General features: G+C 39.9%; 2 protein-coding genes across 2 annotated transcripts; both read left to right on the top strand.

Annotated features, from left to right (window-relative positions):
* Positions 1 to 1,641: 1,641 nt before the first annotated feature.
* On the top strand, positions 1,642 to 8,717 carry LOC311149839 (uncharacterized protein). Its single transcript, XM_084187073.1, has 2 exons — positions 1,642 to 1,710; positions 5,297 to 8,717. Exon 2 carries the CDS (start codon positions 5,312 to 5,314, stop codon positions 6,977 to 6,979), a length of 1,668 nt encoding a protein of 555 aa, XP_084043199.1. The 5' UTR covers positions 1,642 to 1,710; positions 5,297 to 5,311; the 3' UTR covers positions 6,980 to 8,717.
* Positions 8,718 to 9,360: 643 nt separating this feature from the next.
* Positions 9,361 to 17,516, top strand: LOC311149857 (small nuclear ribonucleoprotein G). Its single transcript, XM_084187097.1, has 4 exons — positions 9,361 to 9,467; positions 12,681 to 12,703; positions 16,846 to 16,970; positions 17,327 to 17,516. The coding sequence occupies exons 1-4, from the start codon at positions 9,436 to 9,438 to the stop codon at positions 17,375 to 17,377; spliced, it is 231 nt and encodes a 76-aa protein (XP_084043223.1). The 5' UTR covers positions 9,361 to 9,435; the 3' UTR covers positions 17,378 to 17,516.
* Positions 17,517 to 17,622: the final 106 nt, after the last annotated feature.

Genomic DNA, 17,622 nt, shown 5'->3' with positions numbered 1-17,622 from the left:
GTCCCTATACAGTTACTTGGTCTATTGGAAACTGTGACATCAACACAGCTGTATTTCAAGTCTGTAATGATGCCTTTGTTATAAGCATTTGTAATGCACTTTGACTAAGCATAGAAAGCTGAAATGTTATCATTTGCCCTGTTTTGTTTGTACATCATTTGTGTTTCAATTTAAATATTGGGGTAATGTAGTATCCTACCTGCTGTCACCTCAGGTGACGTAAAGCAGGAATAGTAATTACATTTAAGCAATGGAGTGTGAATATTGATGTTATTTCACCAACCTTCATAACCATTTCTCTGCTATGGTACGAAAGATTTGCCAATCATTCATTTAGATTTCACAATTCTTGTATTGGCATTGAGGTTCAGTTTGTGAAATTGACATGTGGATATGGCATTGAACAATATGGAGTAAATTTGTTTTGTCAGGTTTTAGTGACCCAATGACAACCTATCTTTTTGTTAACTGAAGTTCAGTTTTTCAATAATCAGTGCTAGGACAGTGCACCCGGTGGTATTGGACCTGTAATGATATGAATTACCTTCATGATACTGAGGAAACTGAAGTGCCATAACTTCCGTACCAGTATTATTCTCATATTGGTTTTCAAGAACACCATGTCGTTCAATTAGGATTTTTCTGCAATTTAATCATCTAATTGAATCATTCTACTTTTGATTTCTGCTTGTTCCAGGTGCACATTTTACCATGTCTTCTCAATTCAGTTCTCAATTCAGTGTTTTTGTAGAACAAATTCAGATGTCTGTTCTTAGTTGGCATTTGCAAATATATAATGATTTGTTTGTGTATTTGAATATTTGCCTTTCAGCCTTAAAGTAAACTCTCCTCTGTCCTCATTTGCTTATTTGCTCTAAAAAATGTATGACTGTATAATTTCAATTTAATTATACGATTGTATTATTCACTCCATGCCCTGTGTTGTTTTATGGTCATTCAAAGGTTCACTGCATTTTGGTTTTAAAAACAGGATATACAGTAACAGCACTATGAAACCTGAATTCATTGTCTAAATTCATTTACAATCATTCATTTTATTTTCCTTATCTTCAATGCCAAACTATCCGGCCAATAATGTTTTCATTCAGTTCAATGCTTCTGTAGTCAATACTGGTTTTAACCTTAAATGGAGGAAATATTACAGTAATCTGCTGTATATAAATGCTTTGTTTATATTAAACGATTGCTACCCTTTGTTTTGACTGAGTCATGGTGTTGTGCATAAGGGGGGTTAGTGGGAGAGGATGCATACCTCACCTCATTGAAATACACGTGATAAACTCAGATGGATGGAGGCAAGTGGCCAGATAATTTTTTGCATTAAATGCCCACATTGATTTCCACACACAGATCAGAGTTCATTTGAATTTTCATGCTAAATCGGATCCCTTACACTTTGAAACATTTTGAATGTCCATGCTAAATCAGGTGTTTTTATATGCTCCTCTCTGGATAAATCGAATATTTTACTTTCCACTTCATTCTCTAATCATAAACCATGGTGTTCATCTCTACGGTTATCACCAACTTTCGTGAAATAATTTGTGTTCGCGAATGACTCGTTGTCCGAAAAGGAAGTACCAGAATGCAATGTGTTGTAGTCCTTCCAAAGCTCAAAGTACACAAACAACTTGGCTTCACTTTGGAACACATGGCTACGGTGCTGCAGGGAATGAAAACAACGTTTAGGTAGCCAAGTATTTATCTTTTATAAATTGCTTCCATTAACTTGTTGGAAACTGATGTTTCGCCAGTATTCAAATTTGTTTGGCAAAAAAAGGTAGGCTAATTTCGTTGCATGAGTAGCACGTTTAACAGTCTTGTCTTGTTTAGCTAGCTAGCCTAGCCGACTAAACTCCACAATTTACGATGGAGTTGAGACGCTACTAGTGTGGGCGGACTGGAGCTCCGACGTCACAAAATGTTTTTATAAAAAACGACTGATTTCAGCACCTAAAGAATAGCCCGCAATTACGAAGAACAATGTCGTGTGTAATTGCGGGCTATTCTTTTTGCGCTCAAATCAGTCGTTGAATTTTTTTTATTTATATATAACGTCATTTTATGTGACATAGTAAATCGTGGAGTTGAGGTTAATCGGCTATAGTTAGCCTAGTTAACGCAGCTAGTTAGTTACCCATTAGCGATTTTATGCATAATGTTTCATGCTATTTGCTTTATTACTATTTATCACTGCATGTAGCCTGTTTTGCTATTCAGGCAGTAAAGCTTTTCTGTCGTTTTAGAAGTAGGGAAATGCCTACACTCACCTACCACACAGTTAGCCATTGATCATGACTCCGTTCCATGACATTACACATAAGTAATTGGACGAAGGCGTCTTCTGTGCGGGGGGCTTTTTTGTTAAGAGCCCAGACGCTCGGTCTGAACATTAAAACGCATAACTTGCGGTACGGTTTCGGAAGCATAAGGCCCTCATCTTTCATTGCAGCGAGAAATACTTTTCTAAAAACAAAAAGGTTTAATTGATACACACCTTTTTATAGGGTTCCCACACGGCCATATTTCCAGTTTACGGAAACTGACTATCTGCATCTCGAACACCAGTGTGTTAACAGAAGATGGACTTCACAAAGGTGCTGTCGGCTGCAACTGTGTTAAAACAGTGTATAATAAGTGTGTATTTTACGATTGTGAAATTATTTTGATTGGATATGAAAGTAGAAGGATTTATGTTTCTAGAACCGTACCCCAATTGACAAATAGATTGAGTATTTTGAGTAAATTCTCCTTTAAACAAAACAAAACGGCCCTACACTATCAGGAGCAATGTTAGCCTCCTTTAGTCCATTATTGGGCTACAACACAGCTAGCCACATTTGCAGTACATGCTGGGATTCAATTTTACCTTATGACAAACAAAAAAGGTCAGTAGCTACACAACAAATTATTGCTCACTTATACCCTTTAATCATATCTCATTGGAAAGCTTAGATTCAGTTATCAGACACATTTCCAGAATGTTCATGTCAACAGAAATGTGGCCTTTGACCTCTAGGGTACATATCAGAATTACAAGTATAAATGGCTTTAAAACGGAAACCCTGATACATTTTAACTTTGTTTTAGAGGTGGTTCTAACTTCTGAAATTTCATGAAATTACTTTTCAAATGATATATAATATAACCAACTTTGAAAGCACCAGCTACAATTATTGGTTAAAAATCGCCCATGTTGTGACATTAGAATGTTGGAAGCTTAGCCATAGAATTCCATGTAATGGGGTAGCTATGTTTTTGGATTTTAACTTTGGTGATAGAGGCACCAAATTGCACACACGGCTAGGACAGGGTTTTTAAAACGATTTGTAGATAAAGGACCATCACAGAATTCACCCATTAATCCCACAGAAGCCTTTTTCCAATATGGCCGCCAAACAACTCAATGGGGTCTTATTGGACAATTTCGCATGACCATATCTGTATGAAATATAATTGGTTTAATGCCCAGAAATGTCTTAATGTTAATAGTGATGTAGAATTCACAACCACATGGGCCAGGTGTGCCAGATATATAACGTTGTTAAATTATTCACATAATTTGGTTTTCTTTATGAGGACTATAAACCATGCCTTGTACATTCAATTGCAATGTACATAAGTAAAATCCTATGTTGGGCCTGTTGAGGCCAATTATATTACTTTTAGTATTCTAGTAACAGACCAAGCTGCTATGTCCCCATAGTAAGAATACATTTTAATTTAGACTATGTGTAAGGGTTTGCTGCTCTTACAATCAGGTGAAAACGTATTGGCATTACTATGTAATTTTACATTGTAATGTATGCGGCAAGTTTCTAGTCCTCTGCTTTACGAAAACAGTTAATAGGATAACGTATATAATTTTAAATTGGCTGACATCATGAGTATTCACATGTACATATCCATTTGACATGTTTGAAGATGAAATATTGCAATTATTCGTCGTATCTTCAGAAATCAGCGATTCAGACAGCTTTTTGGGCACATTCTTACCCCAATTCTGTGAATAATTTAACATCCTGATATATCTGGCACACCTGGCTCATTTGATTGTGTATTTTACATCACTATTAACATTTTAAAGATATTTCTGGGCACACTACAATTATATTTCATACAGGTATCGCATGTGAAATTATCCAATGAGACCCCATTGAGTTGTTTGGCAGCCATATTGGGAAAAGGCTTCTGTGGGGTTAAGGAGTGAATTCTGTGATGGCCCTATATCTAAAAATATTTTTAAAACCCTGTTCTAGCCGTGTGTGCAATTTGGTACCGATATCACCAAAGTTGATATCCAAAAACATAGCTACCCCATTACATGGAATTCTATGGCTAAGCATCCAACATTCTAATGTCAATGGCACAAAATTGGTGATTTTTAATCAATAGTTGTATCTGGTGCTTTCAAAGTTGGTTATATTATATATCATTTGAAAGGTAATTTCATGACCTTTCAGAACCACTTGTCAAACCAAAATTTAAAATGTATCATGGTTTCCGCTTTAAAGCCATGTACACATGTAATTCTAATATGTACCCTAGAGGTCAAAGTTCTGTTGACCTGAACTTTCTGAAAATGTGTCTGACGGATAACTGTGAATCTAAGCTTTCCAATGAGATATGATTACATAAAAAAAAAAATGTTTGTCATTTAGCAGACGCTTTTATCCAGAGCGACTTACAGTATGTGAGTGCATAAAAAATTGTTCATACTGGCCCCCGTGGGAATCGAACCCACAACCTTGGCGTTGCAAGCGCCATACTCTACCAACATGAGCTACAGGGTATAAGCGAGCAATACCTTTTCATATAATGACATCGTTTGTCATATGGGGAATATTAACAGGATGGAGGGATTAAATAAATAATAATACCACACAAAGCTGCCATCGCTGCACTGCTATCACACATTCCAACTCTAGGGACATACACCTTGAAAAAAGTCACTGAGACAACATTCGTTGGTAGGCACCCGTCAAGGGGAATTTACCATTTAGCAGACGCTTTTATCCAGAACGACTTAGTCGTGCGTGCATAGATTTTACGTATGGGTGGTCCCGGGAATCGAAACCCACTATCCTGTCGTTGCAATAGCAACCGAGCTACAGAGAGTGACAGATATACAGGCAACCATTGTGCTATAAAAAGAGAGACCAAGGAAATGTTTTGTAGGCTATAGCTAAGTTTTCCCTCATCAGGATGAGGAATGTAATATATTTCCTTTATCCATGAACGTGTCTAATAGACTGTCCTCTGTACCTCCAACTAGGTGCCTTGGTTGAAGATGGATGCAGTTCCTTGCACTTGGAACACTACAAGAGTCCAGGAGTCGTTTGCTCGGACTAAGCCTGCATCAGACGCTCTAACAAAGCTGGCAAAACTTGTGGCACAAAAGCAAGAGAGTGAAAGCCAAAACCAACTACTGCCTGATGTGTCCCCATGTGTGTGCGCAGAGTGCGGCCAGGGATTCTCTGACATGGCCGAGTTATTGCACCACCAGCAGGGAGAACATGCCTTACGTAAGCGTCACCGATGCCTTTCCTGTGGCAAGGAGTTTTCTCTCCTATCCTCTCTGCAGTTGCACAAGTGCATTCATGATGCAGCCCCTTGTCAGCTCTGTTGTGGTAAATCTCAGCTAGGTGCTCCATGCAGTGCATGCAAGGCTTCAACCTCAGACTCTCAGAGTGTCCAGAATAAATCCCTTCATCACCAGTCCCACCATCATGAAAGCAGATTATATGCCTGTGCTCCGTGTGGTAAAAGCTTTAGCCAAAAGCAAGCTTTGCTTCACCATCAGCAGGCTGGCTGCAGTAAATCTGCCTCACGAACTTCGAAGGTTGTCAGCCCTCCCGCTGACTCTCCCTCGCCTGAATCTGCCGTCTCAGACTCTCCCCCACCTGACTCTCCCCCACCTGACTCTCCCCCACCTGACTCTCCCCCACCTGACTCTCCCCCACCTGACTCTCCCCCACCTGACTCTCCCCCACCTGACTCTCCCCGACCTGACTCTTCTCCACCTGACTCTCCCCCACCTGATGCCACTAGTTCCCCAGATCCTGACAGGCCAAGCCAATGCCCACTTTGCGTCAAGAGCTTTCGCTCTGGGGCTGGCCTTGCCTGCCATCAGCGATCCACCCATCAGAAGGAGTGGAGCATCTCTAAGTATCTCCCACCAAAAGGAGGATGCACAAATGGGGTCGATAGAATATCCCAGCAGAAGTCTGGGCCATCCCAACCCAAAGGAAGAGGGAGAAAGCAGGTAAATGGAAAATCCAAGCAGAAGAGCCAGCTTCTCTCCTGTCGTTCCTGTGATAGGGTCTTCCTAAGCACTGCCAAGCTGTACTTGCACAGACAAGAGTCTCACAGCAGAGAGAAGGATATCAGAAGAGATCCAAGGCCGCTGATTAGCAAGCGGAGGAAAAGAGAGACTTACCCCTGTGAAGTTTGTGGTAAAGTGTTCTTGCACCACTTGTCACTTAAGGCACACGTCAAGAACCATAGTCAAGAACCACCAAGCCAAGTTCAGCAGGTTGGGAAAGCAGCCAAGGAGCCCAAGTTAGCTGAGAAGACGCCAAAAAAGCCTAAAATCAATCTAGCGCGGAAGGTGGGAAGAACACTGGTCAAGGCTGGCAGAGGGAGACCAAAGAAAATTCCAGAGGAAGAGGGAGAGTTTCCTTGCCCGTCTTGTGCTGAGGTGTTTTCTTTGCAGTCTGCCCTGAAGGAGCATGAGGAGCTGCATCAGCCTACAGGGAGTATGAGACACTGCAGCGTGTGCAGTCAGGGCATGGGCATCTCTAAGAAGCCTGGGGCCAAGCTTCGGAGGGCCTACCACTGTGTGCCCTGCCTGAAGGCTTTTGTAACACTGGACACTTTCTTACAACACTGCCAAGATCACCTCATTGTCAGTGGCGATGAGGAGGGGAGCGATTATGACCCTGACAGCAAAATCTGAGATGATGTACTCCTTCGTTTTTTTTTAACAAGCTGTACTGAGTTCCCGAGATATTATGTGTTCATGTACATTTAAAGTGTGATATATTTAGACCACTCACCAGAATAGCTGTTTGAATGTAATTCATATCAACATGCGATTCAAGTTGCAACCATTTAGTGTTCTATTTTGTTTTTGTTTGGTGTGCTGTCTGATACAATTCATTTTGTGACTGGCCAACAGTGGTATGCTGTGAAAGCAGTGCAGAAACAATCTTAACAGGCCTAAATCCTCGTCATTGTTGATTCTTGATTTAGATATTTTATATTCCATTACAAATGTTGATCGGATCCAACCATCCATTTGTCGATTTTGGTTGAAATGAAATGAATATATGCGAGAACTAATTTAGCATGTTGCTGGAGCATTAAAGGTCCAAAGCAGCTGTTATCTCAATATCAAATCATTTCTGGGTAACAAATTAAGTACCTCACTGTGATTGTTTTAAATTTAAATGGTCAAAAAGAAACAAAAATAGCTTCTTAGCAAAGAGCAATTTCTCTAGCAAGAATTTTGCTAGGACTGTCTGGGGGGCTGAGTGGGGAGGGGAAAACTGAAAGCTGTTATTGGGATCGAGGTTTGGAACTCTTATTTGCTATTAACTGATTTACCCAAAATGTACTCCATCCCACCAAAACAAGCTGAAATCTCAGTCAGTCTTTTCAAACAGCTCTTACACTAAAAGGGCATTATCATCATTTTCACCATTTCACAGTATTATTCCAACCTCATAGTGTGGAAAGATACACTGAGTATACCAAACATTATGAACACCTTCCTAATATTGAGTTGCACCCCCCCCTCCCCTTTTTCCCTCAGAACAGCCTCAATTCATCGGGCCATGGACTGTACAAGGTGTTGAAAGCGTTCCACAGGGATGCTGGCCCATGTTGACTCCAATGCTTCCCACAGTTGTGTCAAGTTGGCTGGATGTCCTTTGGGTGGTGGACCATTCTTGAAACACATGGGAAACTGTTGAGCGTGAAAAACCCAGCAGCGTTGCAGTTCTTGACACAAACCGGTGTGCCTGGCATCTACTACCATTTTGTGACAAAACTATCGGTAGAGTTGAAAATGCGATGGAAACACATTGAACTTTTTAGATGTTTTATTCGGTACGGGAAAATGTGCGTGAAAAAAAGTACATGGTCAGGTTTTGATGACTCATGATGACCATATTTCCATTTAATGGGATTTGTTTTTAGTCTTGATGGCATTGGACTTATATGTAAGTGTGACACTGATTTAGCATTAATTTCATGATTATTTACCTATGCGTCTGCCTTTCTGTCTGTGTGATGCATACTCATGGAGCCAGTTAAGGCCATCTTTAACAATGTGACATAACATAACATTTTCTCTGGAAGAAGATTTGTCTTGGATATTATGCAAAACAAGCAGTGATTGCAACCTTCCTGCTACTGTTGGTTAGAAATTGGTTTACCAGGTTTATTCATTTTCTGCAGTTTTGTAAAAAAAAGACTTAAAGGTAGACGTCGCGCTTCAACACTCTTAGTTGTTTCGGAAATTGACCCACTATGCTGTTTACTTTCTGCATCTACGTCATCGCTGATTCTACCTTTCAAAGAAAGTCATATTTTATTTGAATTTTTTTATTTATTTTTCTACTTCGGAAAAGTGCCTTTTTGTGTTCGAGTTAGCAACCTTTTCTTAGAACATACCTCATTAAAAGGATTCTCCCATTAAGATGTTTTGTGTTTACTCCATTGATCTTGTTACAGAATAAAATATTGCTACATTATTCAATAGACACAATACTATACTATCTATATATACGATATCCATTACAACATAAGAAAGGATCTTGGGCTTGCAGAGTTGTTCAGATGTGGCACTGCCCTGCATTCTAAAATGTGATTTGTTGATTTACATGGCACATTTTTACACTGATGCAGATTGTGAAACTACCCTCAAATCAACAAATAATGTTGATTTATGGAGAGTGAGAAATTTTATATGGCACAGTAAATATGCACACATTTCGAACAAAACTTTTCTGTCAAGGTAGTTCTGCAATTTATGTGAAGAGAGAAAAAAAGCAAGATGCAGTACATCCACTGTTCAATGATCTACTCCCATACAGTAGAGCGGTGACATGCCCGTTTATGTTAGAGGAAGTTGGGGGGGGTCTTTTTGAAATTAATTGGGCTCTTTAATTTTGTAATTTTTTTTAGAAGTACGGAGTTGGGTAGGAGGATTTAGAAATGTGGAGCTAATGGATTACATTGACCACAACCTCCAGCACAGTAGGTGGCGGCATCCACCTTTAACGTTTGTTTGCGGACCGCTATTATATCATAGAAGAAGACGTTTTCCGGCTCTGCTCTTGCATGCTTTCCGCTTTTTTCACAGAAGCAAGTCTTACGAACTGAAGGTCCACAACAAAAAGAAGAAACATGAGTAAAGCACACCCACCAGAGTTGAAAAAGTGAGTTGAAAAAAATTATATATATAGAGATATTTAATCTTCGATCCAGTTTAATCGCTAATATTTCGCTGTTCATTGTATATACTGTGGCTAGCAAGCTAGCATAGGTAATTACGCGCTAGCACAAAGCCACCCGTAGTCGGTAGCTAGCTAACGCTGTTGTGGCTAGTAAAATGTCTAGCTAGCTATTGAATTAAACGGTTAGATATCTAAACCATGCAATCATTGACATTGAATTGATGCACGAATATCATTAAAAGTGTCAGTATTATGAACGAAAGCGATTTGAACAGTTGGGTTCTCAGGTTGACCAAGCTTGTGGCGGGCTAGCTCTGGTCCATCGCTCGACAACAACGAGTTGCCTCTGCGCTCTGTCGCATTAAAATGACCGAGGTAAAGACAGATTGAGGTTGGATATTCGCCTGTAGTTTTCCTTACGTCCACCAACAGCAGTAGGGACCGTCAACATAGTGACAAATCTAATTTTTCAAATTGTAAAAGCTCTTTAACCATTACTCCTAAAACTTTAAAAACGTGTTCTAGTTAACCAGATGGCAGAGACACATATTGCACACTTTTTTTGTTGATTTACATCTCGCACTATTTTAAATTATGTATTATAATTTTTAAAATTCAATAGAGCCTTGGTCATGTGAACCATACACCTCAAACAAGGTTCATAATGTACACTCAGTGGATCTACACATTACACACCCTTTTGTTTGAAAAGTTTCAAATTTCAATAGCTCCTTAGTCATATGACTTACAACCCTCAAACTACTTTCAGAATCTCAACTGAGTAGCCTTATATGTAGCACAACCCTTTGTTTGTCCATTTTCATCTCAGGTGATTTTACATGAATTTTCCTGTTTTTCATTCTTCAATAGCTCTCTGGTCATGTGACCTACTGACCTTTACTTTTACATTTTTAGTCATTTAGCAGACGCTCTTATCCAGAGCGACTTACAGTTAGTGAGTGCATACATTTTCAAACAAGGTTCAGAATGTCCACTGACTACCCTTCTATATTGCACATTTTTGTTTGTCCATTTTCATCTCATGCGGTGTTACGTACATTTTTCATAGTTTTGAATTTCAATAGCTCCTTGGTCATGTCAGTTACACACCTAAGAAGTGTGTAGTGGATATATACCCACATTGCATAACCTAGTTATGTATCTTCTATATTGTTGTACATATTAGAATATTAGTTTGACAATTAGGGGGTTCAGTCCAGTGTTGTGTTTACTCTCTTTTCTTTAATGTTTATCTATAATAATTGGTAGTTCTGAGTACTTATTTTCCCTTTCCTTAAGTCTTCATTTTGCTAAAGTATTTAACAGCGGAACACAATAGGAGAGACAAAGAGAATATCTCCTTTCGTCGTTAATATCAACCATAAAGGAAAAGGGCAAAGTACGAGAGTCACTTTATTCATTGTCCAAAGCAGGGATGGAGAGTGAACTGCACGGATAGGAAGGCAGGCTGCAGTGGGTTCGCTGGTCAATACATACACTGAACATGTAACCACAATAATGGTGGCCAGATAATCAATGAATTAAAATGGAATATTGACAAATTAAACACAAATTGTAGACCTTTAATCTTTTCCAACATGTCAACAGACAGTTTACTTCAAATAATTACAAAACATTTCAGTGTTAACTTTCTCTTTATCCCTGGTTGATGTAAATTTCAGAGCCTCTTCAGCGTGGATGGGGTTTAGCAAAGACAGCACTTCCAGTTTGTGTTCTTCACTCTGTTGAACTATTTTGTATTCATCCCTAGGCACAGCACATGGAACAACTGTTGGCATGCAAAACATTCAATCTAAAACGGAACAAAGCGTAACACATTATAAATATCAATGCAGTATGACAAATTAGCCATCCATTGTGTTATATCATAAATTGTCTTACATGCCGTCACTGTTGTCAAAAGATTATAAACATGTTACATAAAGTTACTAACCCAGTCAGTATCTGGGCCACATCCAGGTTCTTTATCAGTGGCACACATGAAGCAGTTGTTGGCTTTGTTGAACTCGGAAATCATAGGCATGAACTGAACATATGGTTGTCCCACACAACTACATAAAAAAATAAAGAACTGACATTTACTTTGAATAAAATGTCATTTACATACCAGACATTTTTAGTATATCCTCAGCCATTTTATTTTCGCAGTTGCTCCATGTGTTTTTGTGAAGGTTCTATATCCATTTGGGAGGGGATGTTGGAAGTTCTGTGCAACTTCCTTGGCCCTCTACACCAAAAAATCAAATGGAGTTTTTGACCTAATTGTCACATAACAGCTAACCATTCATTATTGAAAATATAACTATCAAACCTGCATTACAAAGACCCCTCAGCTGAAGGTGTCCTGCTGCATGGTGGGAGTTATTTCTCCTCCTTTCCACTCTATGTCCTCCCAGTCGTCTTTTCCATGGCAGGATCTTCTCATTTTGAAGTAGTCTCTTTTTTTAAATGTAAACATAATGGAATTCTGATTTAGTTATAGGCAAATGAATACACAGGCCAAAACTGTATGCTGTTTTCCTTATCAGCATAATCTAGTAGCGGTAATTTCCTTTATGCCCCATTCTACACCATTTACAGGAGAATAATACAAGTAGCATATACTCTCTTTTTTCCCCCCAAATGACTTCTGAGTGTGGGTGTCCACTGTGCAGCAATGTCCACACCTACTGGGTCCCACGCTTACATATTTAAGTCTAATAGCGTTAGATGAAAGTAGACAAACAACAGTGTGTGATATGAAGGCATAGTGAACGGACAATCTAGAGCATGTTTTTTAGGGTGGTAGGTCACATGACCAGGGAACTATTGAAATAAATAAAAGCCATTTTAAAATATTCATGTAAAACCGTGTGAGATGAAAAATGGACAAACCTAAAGGGTGTGCAATATAGAAGGGTAGCCAGTGTACATTCTGTCCCCAACGTGCTATATGGATCTCTTGTGTAAAAAGGGTAATTTCAACAAACTTTTGATGCTTTACCGACAAAACTAGTTCTGGTCCAGGTCCACGCGCATGCAGCTCGTAGTGCAAATCAGACGTATGCGCGTGGACCAGAGCTAGCCTGGTACACACATGCACAGCCAAACCCTCTCTGGTATAGCCATACAATTTGTGGTGTAGCAATCTTTATTTAGCAACTAATAATAACATGTTTTTTTTTTTCATTTCAGGTTCATGGACAAGAAGCTTTCGTGTGAGTACTGATTCTGAATATCCATGGTTCTGCTGAGTTGAATGGACAAACCTCATCTCTTTGGGTGCAGAGACTCTGATTGCATAATGTTGACAAACCCAATTAGGGCTGGATGATGTGGCCTAAAAATCATATCTAGATTTTTTTTCTCAACTTATGGGGCAACTCACGATATACACTACATGACCAAACGTATGTGGACACCTGCTTGTCCAACATCTCATTCCAACATCATGGGCATTAATATAGAGTTGGTCCCCCCCTTTGCTGCTATAACAGCCTCCACTCTTCTGGGAAGGCTTTCCACTAGATGTTGGAACATTGCTGCAGGGGACTTGCTTCCATTCAGCCACAAGAGCATTAGTGATGTTGGGCACTGATGTTGGACGATTACGCCTGGCTCGCAGTCGGCATTCCAATTCATCCCAAAAGTGTTCGATGGGGTTGAGGTCAGGGCTCTGTGCAGGCCAGTCAAGTTCTTCCACACCGATCTTGACAAACCATTTCTGTATGGACCTCGCTTTGTGCACGGGGGCATTGTCATGCTGAAACAGGAAAGGGACGTCCCCAAACAGTGGCCACAAAGTTGGAAGCACAGAATCGTCTAGAATGTCATTGTATGCTGTAGCGCTAAGATATCCCTTCACTGGAACTAAGGGACCTAGCTCGAACCATGAAAAACATCCCAGACAATTATTACTCCTCCACCAAACTTTACAGTAACTACGCATTGGGCAGGTAGAGTTCTCCTGGCATCCGCCAATCCCAGATTCTTACGTCGGAGTGCCAAATGGTGAAGCGTGAGCTTTTGTTGTAGGCACAACGCATCGGAGTAGGATTCTACACAGACCAGTGGGGCATAACCAATCAGAGCTGCAGTAGGCCTATATGCAAATAGACCGTTGCCATATATGGTAGGGCGGCAGGTAGCTTAGTGGGTAAGAGCGTTGTGCCAGTAACCGAAAGGTCGCTGGTTCTAATCCCCGAGCCAACTAGGTGAAAAATCTGTCGATGTGCCCTTGAGCAAGGCACTTAACCCTAATTGCTCCTGTAAGTCGCTCTGGATAAGAGCGTCTGCTAAATGACCAAAAAAAAAAAAAAATAATAATAATAATATGGATCTGTGCCATTCACTCTGAACTGGACTGTGTTTACACCATGAGCGGTCGTGAGTAGAAGCGCTTGTTTTGAGATCAAAGCGAGAGCTGCGTGTAGCCACGTGTGAACATTTTGTTCATATCCTTTGCTAGTAGTGAGTTACTAGACCCAGTTATAGATCATTTGTAGTCAGTAATGGGGGAGTGATAGCTTCCTACAAGAGCACAAAACATGTACGTTTCTAGACCTCTTTGAAAAGCCAGTCAGGTGAAGTGCTTTTCTTATCTTAAAGGGGCAGTGATTTATTTTGAGACAGGCTTGAATAAGCTAAAAATAGGCAGAGGGTACCATAATTTGTCTGATTCTCTGTAATAATGCTATGGGAATAATAATGGATTTTATTTTGTAAAGTGGTTTCTTGCATCAAACACAACATTTTCAGTCACCTCCTTGTCTGAAGGACAAGTGGATAAACAGGTTAATGTCAAGCCCTGCATTCAAAAGTCTCATGGAATGTAGGCCCACATTGAATACCACACATTGGCTGCTACTGTAGGCTGAATGATAGAACAGCCATTTCCATGTTAATGTTATGGGATGCATTTTCTCCATTGTTTTTGATTGAAGTTTGCGCTCAGCAGATCTGAAATCTGCTCAGTGCCGGAAAAAAACTAAAGGGAACAGGCCGTCATATTTCTATTGTTTATCACAGAAAGAATGTAGCCAGCTACATTTCCTAATGTTTTGCTACCGGAGGAAAGTACTGGAGAAAAGATTGCCTACACATCAGTCTGGTGATCCAATGATAAGAGCAAGGATAAGATATTTCATCCGAGTGGAGAGGTGCAACTGAAGAACTAAATGTGTCCTTTTACATTCATGATTTGGAGCGAACCCTGACTGAACCCGAGCAGAATGTACAATAAGAAGCATTTTAGATCTGCCTTTTCTGGTTGGAAAACGCAAAATCCTGTGTTAACGCAACCCCAGGTTTAACCTGCTTTTTGCAATCACTGATCTGGCTTTCAAGTCTATGAAAATGCCCTTTTTGTTACACATTTTACCAGAACTATAACAATGACTAATTTCTGGTACCAGGCATTATAGAACATTAACACTTCTCATAAACAATCTCTCTAGCACAAGTCCACATGCTAGTGAGTAGCCAGCTAATCTTTTATATTTGAAGTCTAGCCTACTTGGATCTATTTGCTTGCTAACAAGGTAGAACAGTTGAACTGTAATGAATCAACATAGCCTGTTCACTTTGTTTAGATGTTGAAATCAAGTGGCCTACCTGGATAAGATGCTTATTGATCAGAATGAGAACGAGTTGTCAATTTCTTATATAAATTAGTCTTTTTATGCTCATTGCACATTTATAAAACACAAACAAGACAGCTAGCACAACAGCATGTGGCTAAAATGCTGCTAGCCGCAATGCCGTGCGCGACAAACTGAACATTAATTTAACACAATCATTTTAATTGATACTCACGTTAAGTGTCTGCTCTGTTAAAAATGTTGGCAGTTGAGACATATGGGTATCGTTAGAAGGAGAATCTAACGATACCAAGTAGCAAGTTGAAACTGCTTGTCAGAGAGGAAGAAGTGATCTTTGTAGTTGTGAGGAGCATGGTGTCTGTGTGCGAGTGGGAAGGTGCACAGAAGGAGCAAAGGAGACCAGAGAAACAAACGCTCATAAAAACATTTTGAAAAACTAGATTCTTGCGATACAGGCATTTGGAACATCGCGCTAAATAATAATAAATAATATGCCATTTAGCAGACGCTTTTATCCAAAGCGACTTAGTCGCTAAAACGTTAATTTGATGCAGTGCATTCAAAGTATTCAGACCCCTTGACTTTCCACATTTTGTTAAGTTAAAGCCTTATTCTAAAATAGATTAAATTGTTTTTTTCTCATCAATCTACACACAATACCCCATAATAACAAAGCAAAAACAGGTTTTAGAAATTCTTGCAAATGTATAAAAAAAAAAAAAAAAAAAACATACCAGACCCTTTGCTATGAGACTTGAAATTGAGCTCCGGTGCATCCTGTTTCCTTTGATCATCCTTGATGTTTCTACAACTTGATTGGAGTCCACCTGTGGTAATTCAATTGATTGGACATGATTTGGAAAGGCACACACCTGTCTATATAAGGTCCCACAGTTGACAGTGCATGTCAGAGCAAAAACCAAGCCATGAGGTCGAAGGAATTGTCTGTAGAGCTCCGAGACAGCATTGTGTCGAGGCACAGAACTGGGGAAGGGTACCAAAAAATGTCTGCAGCATTGAAGGTCCCCAAGAACACAGTGGACTCAATCATTCTTAAATGGAATAAGTTTGGAACCACCAAGACACTTCCTAGAGCTGGCCGCACGGCCAAACTGAGCAATCGGGGGAGAAGGCCTTGGTCAGGGAGGTGAAGGACTGAAATGAAAAGTGTCCAACTTGTTTTGCGTTATTGCAGGGATAATCTTTTATTTTTCTTGAGTGGATGGTCGGGGGGCCGGAACATAATTAAGCAATAAGGCCCGAGAGGTGTGGTATATGGCCAATATACCGCGGCTAAGGGCTGTTCTTATGCGCAACGCGGAGGGCTTGGATTCAGCCCTTAGCTGTGGTATATTGGCCATATACCACAAACCCCTGAGGTGCCTTATTGCTATTATAAACTGGTTACCCACGTAATTAGAGCAGTAAAAATAAATGTTTTGTCATACCCGTGGTATACGGTCTGATATACCACGGCTGTCAACCAATCAGCATTCAGGGCTCGAGCCACCCAGTTTATAATTAAAAATCATTTGTAGACTGCAAGAAGCCCAAACAGATGTTTGACTAAAATATAATTCCAAGCCTTGCTTACATTGGTATACCATTACGCGTCTCATATGCATGGGAATACTTGGGAACAGATTTCTTAAAATTAAAATCACTGAGCTCATTCCCTGGTGTTTTTAGTCTTGTGGCTAACAATGAAAATCGGGGAACCCTGTCTTATTGTTCTTACAGTTGTACATCTTGTCCCTCAGTGAAGCTGAACGGTGGCAGGCAGGTCCAAGGAGTCCTGCGAGGGTTTGACCCCTTCATGAACTTGGTGATGGATGACTGCTTGGAGATGGCCCCAGGGGGGCTACAGAACACGATAGGCATGGTGGTCAGTATCTACAGCGTTGTTAACTACATCCACACTACCTCTGGGGACAGACACATTTAGCTTTTATTCATTTTTTTATTTTATTTTTTTGGTCATTTAGCAGACGCTCTTATCCAGAGCGACTTACAGGAGCAATTAGGGTTAAGTGCCTTGCTCAAGGGCACATCGACAGATTTTTCACCTAGTCGGCTCGGGGATTAGAACCAGCGACCTTTCGGTTACTGGCACAACGCTCTTACCCACTAAGCTACCTGCCGCCCTTCATCAATGTCACCACATACCTTTTTTTTTGTTGTTGTTGCACGTAAATCAATGAATTATGCTATTTCTTTTTATTTTATTTTAACTATCTGTAGGTAATCCGAGGAAACAGTATCATCATGTTGGAGGCCCTTGAGAGAGTATGAGGGGTTGGGATGGCAGAATCGGCTTCAAGAAAGTGGAATAATGGACCGTTTTTTTCTGATACATTTAAACAGATGTTTCATTTGGAAATGTTTTGAATTGTGAAATCTTGTGAATAAACTTGGATATTTGTTTTCTTTATTTTTGCGTAATTGTGTTTTTAGCTCTACATGTTTCAAGCACTTGATTGATTTATTCTTGACAAGGTGTGCATACATAGCCTTTTATTAGAAGTTACATTTAAAAG

This window comes from Coregonus lavaretus, assembly GCF_964263955.1.
Source record: "Coregonus lavaretus genome assembly, chromosome: 22".
NCBI lineage: Eukaryota > Metazoa > Chordata > Actinopteri > Salmoniformes > Salmonidae > Coregonus > Coregonus lavaretus.
This window is presented reverse-complemented; position numbering and strand designations above follow the sequence as displayed.